At 37.7% G+C, this 12004-nt stretch overlaps 1 protein-coding gene across 3 annotated transcripts in view; it reads right to left on the bottom strand.

Annotated features, from left to right (window-relative positions):
* ZNF277 (zinc finger protein 277) overlaps nucleotides 1-12004 on the bottom strand; it is a 104310-nt gene that overhangs the window by 18803 nt on the left and 73503 nt on the right. For all 3 annotated transcript variants that reach the window (XM_082693082.1, XM_082693084.1, XM_082693083.1), the window contains one exon: nucleotides 985-1076. In XM_082693082.1, the coding sequence (XP_082549208.1) occupies nucleotides 985-1076 (92 nt within the window). The remainder of the gene's footprint in view (nucleotides 1-984; nucleotides 1077-12004) is intronic.

Here is a 12004-nt window from a genome sequence, read left to right on the forward strand (position 1 = left end):
TCTGAGTTCAGGAACCTCCCAAAACTTGCCCTACATATCTCTTCACTTGGCTGCTCCTTTATAACAAAACTGCAGTCCTAAGTATACTCACTTTCCAGAGTTTTGTGAGTCATTCTGTAAATTACTAACTATGCAAATTGGTGAGAATCCTTGAATTTTTGGCCAGTTGGTCAACTGAACTTGTGGCTGGTAACCAAAAAGGAGGCAGTCTTGCTGGGCATGATGCTGCTTAACCTGCAGTCTTACGCTAACCGTGTGGGCAATTGCTTTAGAATTGAATTATAATACGCCAGCTGGTTTTGAACCCAGTTGGGAGTAGTAAAGAATTATCAATACCCCAGTTTTGTTTTGTTTTGTTTTGTTTTTTAGATCTTTATTAGTTTTAATATTCAAAAATGAAACATTGAAAACTGCTAAAAGTTTAGTGTTAACACTATAGAAGGGTGTGTCTATAGTAGTTTGTTGTATATGGTCTTGCCTGTCAGCCAACTGAAAACGTCCTAAAACATTAAACACAAATTTATTTTTGGCACTTAAGGAAAAAAGAGGCAAACCAAGAAACAGATTCCTAACTATACAGAATACACTGATGTTACTGGAGAGGAGATGGGGGGATGGGTTAAATAGGTGACAGGATTAAGGAGGGTACTTGTAGTAATGAGCACTGGGCATTGGAGTGTTGTATGTAAATGATAAATCACTAAATTCCACACCTGAAACTAATAATACACTGTAAGTTAACTAACTGGAAATTCAATAAATACTTGGAAAAAAATAAAAGAAAAAATGAAAAAATTATTCCCTTAATCTGCTTAGAGCAGCTATAGTCCATCTTTAATGTTAAGCGTAGTAAAAAAATTACTGCTGATATATAAAAAAGTCCTGAGCTAATCCACAGAACTTAATTTATATAACCATTACGAATGTTTTGATGTGTTTTCAGATGAAAAACAATAATATTTAAAGACATGGATGAGGGCAAACCTGTTCCCGAAAAATTCCTCATTGCAAAACATACAAATACCGTGAAAATGGTTATCATTTCTTTCTTGCTGCTGTTGTTCCAGAATTTCTTTCTGTAAAGTAGAAACAGATACTTAATTTTATTATTATTTTTTAAGATTTTATTTATTTATTTGACAGGAAGTAAGAGGGTGAGAGACAGCACAAGCAGGGGGAAAGGCGGGCAGAGGGAGAGGGAGAAGCAGCTCTCCGCTGAACAGAGAGCCCAAAGTGGGGCTCAAATCCAGGACCCTGGGATCATGATCTGAGCCGAAGGCAGATCTTAACCAACTGAGCCACCCAGTCATCCCTCCCTGATATTATCTTTAATAAGTGTACAGTTAGCTAATGAAAAATGTTATAGTCTGAATGGGAGAAATCTGGGGAAGAAGCACAAAGGGAATATATGAATATTGACAATATTTCAAATTTCTCCATTTCTGTCCTTGTATCAAAACTCCAAGTCTATACTGTTAAATGCTGACAGAACACTCCATTTGGATAGCTTTGCAGGAAACTCAGAGTCACCTGGGTCTCATCATCCTTCCCTACCCTGGCTTTACTCCTGTTCTTATTAGTTAACTCCCATCATCACCCTCTTTCCCAAACAAAAATATGGTAGGGTTTTTGGTTTGCTCCTTTTGGTACCTCTCAGTTTAGTCTGCAATCAAGTTCTGACAAATTTTTCACTTGAACTATCTTTATTTTTTATTTTTTATTTTTTTTAAACATATAATCTATTTTTATCCCCAGGGGTACAGGTCTGTGAACCGCCAGGTTTACACACTTCACAGCACTCACCATAGTACATACCCTCCCCAATGTCCATAACCCCACCCCCCTTTCCCAAACCCCCTCCCTGCAGCAACCCTCAGTTTGTTTTGTGAGATTAAGAGTCACTTATGATTTGTCTCCCTCCCAATCCCATCTTGTTTCATTCATTCTTGAACTATCTTTTATATTACTTTTCTCCACCATTCCCAATGCCATCGCCCTGAGTCTGGTTTTTGATCAGTCATGGGATTACAATAAATAAGTCTCCTAGAGGGTCTCCAGGATCTCAATCTTTTTTTCATCACATCCATCCTTCTTTTTGCTCTGAGGCAAACTCTTAAGCATGGTTTTCCTATGCTATTATCTTGTTATTCTTCAACTCAAATAATTTTTTAAAAAGATTTTATTTATTTATTCATGAGAGACAGAGAGAAGCAGAGGGAGAAGGAGGCTTCCCATGGAGCAGGGAGCCCAAATAGGAACTTGATCCCAGGACCCCGGGATCACACCCTGAGCCCAAGGCAGAAGCTTAACCGAATGAGCCACCCAGCCGCTCCCAACTCAATAATTTTAAATATGCTTTGGTAACATTTGCTCCAATCAGGGTGGTTCTACACACCATCTTTCCTTGAGGTCATTTTATTTCTCTTTGATTTTTGCCTGTTATGAATCCTAACCTGTAACTTAAGATTCCCATTTCTATCATGATTTCCATTTCCAGACTGCTATATGAGAGTTACAAGCTCTGGCTCTGAAACACTGAGTAGGCTTGGATTTGAACTCTGGCACTCTGTGGTACTCAGTATTTAACTTTTTCATCAGTTTTCTCATTTTTAAGATGAAAATGGAAATATTATCTCAGAGAATTGTTTATAGGATTAAATCAGATAATTTATGTACAGGGTTCAAATTGTGCATGGGTCATTAAATGTTGGATATTATTGTTAACCAGCCAATGTCAATTTCCACTGTTTATTACCATCATCTCTTTGTTAACTGTTTGCTTGCCTTGTCTTCTGAAGGGATATGAAAACTCTTTGGAGTAAAAATTAAGTCTTAGAGTATATACCCTGTGAAGAATATATAAATGTTGAGAACTTTAAATTGTGGTAATTCATGATGCAGAATACAACTCAAAAAACTTTTTAAAGGGCTAAACATGAGTTGTAAATTGTAACCTCTCGTCTCTGATTAAAAATTAGATTTTTAGGGGGGGAAATTAAGTCTTTATGCTGTTCTTAGAATGGCATACAGCTTCTCTTATAACATGGAGCTCAAAATAGGAACTTTATAAAGTTTATTGGTGATTCTATGAATACTTATAGAATAACATAAAAATGAGCTAATAACTAGAAAGTTAATAAATTCCATGTGGCATTTCTGGAAATGTATCACCAAAGATCTAGAAATACTAATCCATTTGAAGAAAAAAAATTAAAAAGTTACCATGATAAAAATCAATTTCATGAGCTGGTTCTATCTGTGATAGAATAATGAATATCACACTTATCCTTCCCCTGTAAACTACTATAAAATAACTTGCTTCATCTATTTTATCTGTTTTCAGACACTGGATAACGGACAGTGCAGGGCTGCGATCCGTGAAAGAAGAAAATAATACACTGCCTGTTTTTTGCTGGGTGGTATTTTCCAAACTGCAATATAGGGAAGTGAAACCCAAATGAGGTGTAGCTACCTCACTGGATGGAGGGGGAAAAAAGAATGGAGTTCAGGACACTATAGTGAGCGCATTCTGTGGGACAAGGTACTAGAGAGAAGAAGGCTGGAAAGAGGGAGCTCAAGAAACCTGTACCAGGATTTTTGGTCTTTGTCCAAATACCGAGCTGTACATGTACAAAGTAGGACTCTGTAAGTCCTGACAGAGGAATTTCCAGGGGCTGTGAAGCTGAATGGACATTCCAGAGGTTACAGCATTGGGATATATTGGAGTTCCGACATGCAGAATAAACATACCTTGCTCAACAGTTTAGGCATACAGCAAATATAAAAGAAACTCTTTAAATTTACGTGCTGGTAGCAAGTAGATAGATAAAAGCTAGAGAATTAAAAGAGCTAAGGTAGACGTATCAGACCATCTCAAATATTGCTTTTTGAGTTTAAGTGAACCTTGCAGCAAAACTGAAATGGATAGAAGTCAAATAAAAGAGGTATTGTTAAAGGAAACTGAACTTTTCTAAATATGCCTGGTTTGACTAAAATTAAAAAAAAAAAGAAAGAAAGAAAAAAAAGAAAACACATTTCCAAGCACTATATCAACAACTTCGTTAGCAGAAAAAACAAAAACCCTAATAAAGCTTTTGATAAAGAACCCTATCACTACAGTAAGGCCGGGGCCGTACATGTACTTTCTCTGCCTATTCCTGTTTTCAGACCACAAGACTCAGTGCTCATTAAAAGTCACCATTCTGGCTCGTACTTCTCAAGTTTGTGATGATATAACCCAATTTGGCTAAAGAAAAATCTCACTCAACTTCGTTGTCTCCTTGGTTTTGGCTCAGCACAAACACAAAAGATTTGTGAGTCTAAACCAGAGGGATACTACACCATTTAAGGTTTTCTTTGGCCAAATATAAGTTTTATCAACTGACCCTGAATTGCAAAACTCGAGTGGAAACATTAGAAACATAAATTGATTCTTCTTAGGAGAGCCCAATTTACACTTTAGTATATTTGAGGCAGCATGGGATAGACTGGACAATAAGAAAAGTCACTGTAATGGCAAGTAACTAAAACCAGGCTGTTCTGTTCTGGAACCTCTCTCCTACAGTGATGGTGGATACTGAGGACTCTCAGCTAAGTTCATCTGCACAACCGACAACCATAGTAAGAGATGAAGATTCCAGAATGCCCTTGTACTCTAGGCTCAGGTTCCATACAACTCCTTTAATTTTTACCCCAGTTCATTCCATTAAGATCTGCCTTTTGTCTATGGCACACACTCCCCCGCCCCCACCTCAACAAATGCTTTTTGAACTCCTTTCCAGACCTTCTTCCAAGGGGAGCTACTTAAACCATTTGTTGCTCTGCCTCTGCTTTCTGTTTATTTTATTTGCTTAAGACTTTTCTCATTTTCATATCAACAAGTCTAACAAAGACTAGCTTTATTTGGATTCTCTGCTCTTCCTAGACTTGATAATTTTAAAATAAGAGAAGTCTTATGTAAATGAAATAAGCAGAAAGAAGATGGTTAATTAAGAAAAAATAGTTTTTCTTTTCTCTTTCTTTCCTTTTTCTTTTGTAAAGCTTGGTATATGATTAGTTCTAGCATATACTTTAACTCACTTTCAAACAAAAAAGTATAATATTAACAGATAATCCACAGCAAGCATCACAAAGATGTGCAAATCAAAGCCTACTAGCTTTGTGGTTTTATTTTTCTAAAAAAAAAAAAAAAATCCCATGCTGGGTACACATAGTCGATTTTATTCACAGATTTCCAGAATGGAAGGATGAAGAGAATGTCACAGATGTTATATGTTTGAACTTCTCAAACTTATCTGATGAAATCAGAAAAAATTTTCATTACAAAATAGGCTTGGATAAAGACCACAGTTATAAGAATATAAGATCAGCTTATGTATTAGGCAAAGAGTCATAATAACAAGCTGTATTTTTGTCTAATTGGTTTAAAATGTCAAGAATGGCAGGGAAGGGGTCAGTGCAGAGTCTTTCATCTTTATTCATAAGCTGAAGGCAGAGGAAACATTAATGAAATAGCAGATAGAGCAGATGGCCCTCAATAGTCAGAGGGGATTGACATATATAGGTAGAAAATGAAAATGTGAGTTAGGTTGAAAGTTACAAAATCAGCCAATTTAGGAAAAAGCAATTTAGAAAAATCTCAATTCAGTTAAGTATTTGTGTACAGGAAAGCAGAAGCTGATGCTTAGAATGACATAACCAATGGAGATAGCTTATGTTACAGTCAGGAAGTAAAACTAAGGCTGATGTTATTAATTACAGATACCAAAAATGTTCTCTAGATACTGACATTTCAGATTCATAACAGACTTTCCAGCTGAATGGCTGTATGAGGGACTAGGAGAGCAAACAGCACACTCCGAAGGTTCCTTCCCGATCCAGCCCCCGGGGGCAGTAGCAGAGCAGAACCTGTCAGGCAATCTCAGTTTAGGAGCCCAGCTAAGCTCCTTCAACAGAGAACACAAAAGTTGTCCCTAGTAAAGTCAGAGCGGTAGCCCAGAGCCTCCAAAGGAAGGCAGCAGGATCTCCTAGTCCTCCGGCTTTCTACTTTCGGGACAATGGGTTTTCTCTGAGGTCTTTGGGATTATTTCACTTATACTTCCGCCTTAGCCCAATAGTTATTTCAGGCTGCTATGAAACAATGTGGCATAGAAATGAGAGTAAAAGAAAGAAAAAATTAGGATGGGCACATAACCTGAAGGTTAAAAAATAAAAATAACACACGCCTACATATGCACAAATTCATACCTAAGGGTGGGCCCCAAATTTGGCTATCAGTTTTCTTAGAAAAGGGAAACCAAGCCAGCAGGGGTTTGTGCTGATTTTGTCCCTTATTCCTCAGAGGTAACCTTTATACCCTTGACATTTCTTGAGCGGCTGGAGTGTCCGTCTTACTCAGGATGAGCCCTCTGACAGCACCTGACAGCTAATGTTAATGAGAGAACTCAGGATGGAGGCTGCTATGCCAGAAAGTCCCACCGCATGCTTAGTGGCTCAGGACTTTGAGCCACATGCTATCAGCCTTACCTCAGAAAGAGGGAAGTGGTGGTTGAGTTCCACTCTGTGGTCAATGACTCAATCAATCAGTCTTAATGAAATCTGGGTAAAAACCCTAGATACCAAAGCTCAGGTAAGCTGTCCTAGTTGGGAATAGGACTGTCACACACTGATGTGCCAGGAGATGTGCCAAGAGATCCCTGGAGATGATGAAAACTGTGCTTAGGGCTTTGCCAGACCTTCCCCCATGTATCTCTCCTGTTGCTTCTGATCTGTATCTCTTTCTATAACAAAACTGTAGTCCTAAGTGCAGTGCTTTCCTGAGTTCTTAGAGCTGTAGGGCAGTAGGACCCCTCAATTTGTAGCCAGCTGGTCAGAAAAGAAGATGCCCTGGAAATCCACCCCCACTTGTGGCTGGTGTTAACATAAATAGACCAAACAACATGGACTGTTTCTCATAATGATCCTCAAAATAAGTTTACTCTCATGCCAAAGCACATTCCAAACTCAGTGACATGCAGAGGGGTTGGATGAAGGTTGTTGGGATACAATATAGATGCCTGCTTCCTCCTCACTGGAGGGTGAAAGTTTAAGACTATCTAGAAAAACTACTCAACTCAAACAATGTTCCCTGAATGCAGTTTTTATAAGGTAATAATCTGGATTTTGTCTTTTCAGCAAAGCACCTAGAATGCTGCTTTTCTAGCTCTCACTTGGATATAGAGCCACAGGCCTTAAAAGGTAATCAGGAGGGACGCCTGGGTGGCTTAGTAGGTTAAGCCACGGCCTTTGGCTCAGGTTGTGATCCCAGGGTCCTGGGATCAAGTCCCACATGAGGCTCCTTGCTTGGCAGGGAGCCTGTTTCTCTCTCTGACTCTGCCTGCCACTCTGCCCGCTTGTGTGTGGTCTCCCCCTCTCTCTGCCAAATAAATAAATACATAAAATCTTAAAAAAAAAAAAAAAGGTAATGAGACATGTGGGTTGATACTGTCATAGAAATTGCAGAGTCCTAAACATGGATTGGGTCTTGAACGCAAGTCATTTAATGCTTAGCCAAAATGACTCAAGAGAACAGCCACAAACTAGACAAAAAAATCCCTAAAAAAATTCATTTTTAATCCCCATTTCACCCTTCCAACACCAACTACTGGTCTCTAAAGTTGTATTTATTAATCAGGTCACAATTTTTAGTATGGATTAAATTTTAAGTAAGGTGTCACCAGTTGCCTAGTCCTGATTGGATGGGTAGGTCGGGGATTGTGAGAAAATTATCCCAATAACACCTAGCAATGAGTGACATAATCTGCTAACATTTCCACAAAGACAAACTTCTGGCAAAATATATTCCAAGATAACTAAGTACAGCAATTTATTATACTTATTGCTGACAACTTGGTTAAAAGATGAAGATTGAGTACCAAACAAGTATAGGTTTTAGAATTTATTTATGACAACTAGTTAGTTGATTCAATTGTTTCTTCAAGCCATGCCTTTCAATAGACAAATACGTGTATCTCTTTGAACTCTGCGAAAGGAAAAGCATCTATCTACTTTAACCCAAAGTGGCACTTAATCACTAAGATATTAATTAAAATAAAGGAGAGGGAGGAGGAGGAGTTCTGCTCTGCTACACTGCTGAGGATTAATAAAGTCACAGAGGGGAGCCTGGTTGACTCAGTAGGTAGGAGCATGCGAATATTGATCTTGGGGTTTGAGTTTCATGTCTGGTGTGGAGATTACTTAAAAACAAAATCTTAAAAAAAAAAAAAGTCATGGAGAATATCCTTACAATGAGAAAAAGTTGGAAAAATCAAAAAAGGAAAGAAAAATAAAATCATTCCTTATTTTAAATCTAAAAATCTATATATTTGTAACCACAGGACTGTACATTTTATTTATTTTTAATTTATTATTTTTAACTTTATTTGTTTTTAGATTTATTTATGATTTTAGAGAGAGAGAGCATGCATGCATGAGTGCAGGGGAAGGGGGAGCAGGGAGGAGGGAGAGGGAGAAGGAGGGAATCTCAAGTAGACTTCCTGAGGACCGATCCTGCAGTGCTGAGATCCCACGTGAGCAGAAATCAAGAGTCCAACAGCTAAGAGACTGAAGCACCCAGGCACGCCATTTAATTTTTTTTACGTTTATTTATTTGTAATCTCTATACCCAATATGGGGTTCGAACTCACGACCCTGAGACCAAGAGTTACCTGCTCTACTGACTGGACCAGGCAGGCACCCCTGAATTGTACACTTTAAAAGGGTGAATTGTATTTCTGTGAATGATATCTAAATAAAGCTGCTATTTTTTAAAGAAAAAGAAAAAATCTGAAGCCCCAAGACACAAGACAAACTGAATTCCAAAGGAGATAAACCTCTCTCAGGAGGGACAGAGACACAAATTATTTCCCATTTGAGAAAAGGAAAAAAGAAAATAGCTTAAATTTTACAGAATTTTTAAAGGGTAAGTCCCTGTGGAACCCTAGCCACAAAACGGTCCAGCTCTTTCTTTTCTACAGGTTTCCTTTAAGTTTTCAGGAGAAAGATTGGCAGTAGGGGAAAGAAATATGAACAACAGCCCATCACAAGTGAGCAGGCACAAAACCCACTTGATTTCTAGGACCCTTCTTTAGCATTCAAAGCAAAAGCCAGAAGCTGCTGGGGGAAGGATCAAATCTTGCATTGCTACAAAGCATTGGTTTTCTGCTGCTAGGGAGAGGGCAAGAAATGCTGAGAAATAAAATATCATTCCTGAGTTCTTTCTGAGTATACAACAGTGTTCAGTGGTATAAGAGCTGGATATGAAGACAGGCTCAGGAGACCCTAACCAGCAGTTTGCCAAGCAAGTTCTACAACACATTTTTTCTTAGAACATTGAAGCAAGTTATAGGCATGTATTCTGGTATTAAAGGATTTAAATACTAAAAAAATAATAAAGACATTTGAAATTTATGGAAAGGACGGTTTTTCTTTCTAAAAGACGGAGTAGGTCTGGCCACAGTCTGTTGGGATGACAGTAGGGAAAGGAGACAGCAAAGGTCCAGGGTGCATTTATTTTTTACTTCTATAAGGGGTTACAAAAGATCATCCCCTCAAGAAAAGAGATGGTGGCATGAACATTTAGGAATATTAATAGAGTTAAAACCTTGAAGAAGAATCAATCCTGGAACAGTTTAGAATTCAGATTTACTTAAGTTTTCAGCCATCAATATAAGTTCAGGGTAAAAAATAAAATAGTAAAACATCAACAAAATGGAAGTTTAAAAGAAAAGTAATAAATATTAAAAAGTATGTTAGTCAGATGCAGAAAAGGGTCTGTACTATTGATATAAATGAGTCACAAAGTACTAGCTTTCTTTTGAAGAGACTTGGTTACAGTACCAGAACCCAGACTGCATACCAAATGGCAAAGCCCCCTAATACAGATGGAACACTGATCAGCCTTTTCTCTTTAAGAGTGTGAACATTTGCAGCTCTTATAGCACTGGAGCTTCTGGGCTGGCACTCCTTTGAGAAACTGACATCAAGTCCTGGAGAATGGTACCTCACCTATTTTTGGTCATAAAAAGGAAACCACAGAAGTTTGTTTGGTATTTCCTGTTCCCCACACCCACACTGTCCCAAAGGAGTAAATGAATTGAAATTAACACATAGAAGGTTTTATATTGTTTTTTGGTGAAAACAGGTGACTTGAACATTCCAGCTGGCTAAAACAAATGCCATTTACTCAGCAAAAATTTCCCAAAGGTTAACTGAAGTTTTGGTATTATACTGGGCACTGTGAACTACACCTTCTTTTTGGTCATAATCTGTAATTCAGAATTTAAATCTTTCCCACTCACTGAGAAAAAAGTTCTTATAAATTGATCAGTGAATATTAAGGTTTTAATGTCTACTTTGTAACTGATAGCTAAAGTTAATAATTCTCTATAGAAACCAATTCTTCTTAAGTCACTTCAGTCACTGGAATTACTCTTTAAAATGTCTTTATTGGGGCACCTGGGTGGCTCAGTGGGTTAACCCTTTGCCTTCGGCTCAGGTCGTGATCTCAGGATCCTGGGATCGAGCCCCGCACTGGGCCCTCTGCTCAGCGGGGAGCCTGCTTCCTCATCTTTCTCTGCCTACTTGTGATTTCTCTCTCTCTGTCAAATAAAATAAAATAAAATAAAATAAAATAAAATAAAATAAAATAAAATAAAATAAAAAGTCTTTTTCTTCCAAAAGCATTTTTTTTCCCCAAAAGCATTTTCAAAGCATTGATTTATCTGCAGCTCCACTCTAGAGGCTTACTTCAGATATCAGCTTTTCTAAAAACTCTTCTCTTCCCCTTCAGAAAATCCATGAGATTTTGGAGAACAGCCTTCCAAACAGAGCCAATAGCAGGTGCAAACATCAAGTGATGCTGGCAAGAGCTTGTGTCTAAGGAATGGAGACAAAGACATGGCCATGTGGCTGGATATGGTGACCAAAGTTGGGGAGAGAAACAGGCACCAGACCCTTTGGGATCCTGGTAAGAGCTCCAGGATTTTTATTCTAAATAAATTTGAAAGTATTGGAAAATTTCATTTACTGGAGTTATATGAAAATGAAAGAGTGAACGTTATATAAACTATTGAAATGGTCTTCAAATCGTTTCAAAGTCAGGAAGGATAAAAAATAACACCATCCTCTCTTGTTCTTTCTGCCATTTCTCATATCTTCTTATAGTAAGCATGGTATTTTCATTTTGATCTCACTCAGAGTTATGGTGAAGGCTTATCACTTCCTTTCTCTAATGTAAAAACTCAAAATGAGGAAATTAAAGAAAGCTCAACAAAACTTCCACCAATTTAAGGAATGGAGAGCAAGTCTGATTAACAAAGTAAAATGGAAATGAATTAATTTTGTGTAAAGATACTGACGTAGTTTCAACCACATTCAGAACAGAACTTGCCGGCAACTTACTTAAATATTTTAGAAGCCCTCTGAGCAGGGGTTAAGTAAAAATCTATGTATTCACCAAAGAATTCCTTTTTAAGTGTCTAAAAGTGCTAGGTAGCCCCAGGAAAGACTAACCTGTCTGCCGGAATCTGATGACTTGGGCATTTTGAGTTCATGTTCGTAATATACTCATACAATATATTTAGTGTGCTTAAACAAAAACACAGATCCACATGTAGAGGCAGGAATAACTGTATTAATGCAAGGATTATCAATGACACAATACCATTTCTTAAGATAAATCAACATTTTATGAGAGCTGATAGGAAGTTAACTTTGACAATAACATCAAGGATCTTAATAAACTAATGAGAAAAGACATGTCAATGGCTAAAGCAAGACAGTAAAACAAAAAAGCCAGAAAGAAATTTCTTAACTGGTTTATGATATACTCCCACAAATCCACGAGGTTTGATGTGACTAATATTCCACCTTCTTAAAAGACATCAGCACCTCCCACCCCTTCTGAAACAGCAATGATAACAGAAACAACCATCTGCTTGCTACATAGGACAGAAAGCATTTTTCT

Source organism: Mustela nivalis, assembly GCF_964662115.1.
Source record: "Mustela nivalis genome assembly, chromosome: 12".
NCBI lineage: Eukaryota > Metazoa > Chordata > Mammalia > Carnivora > Mustelidae > Mustela > Mustela nivalis.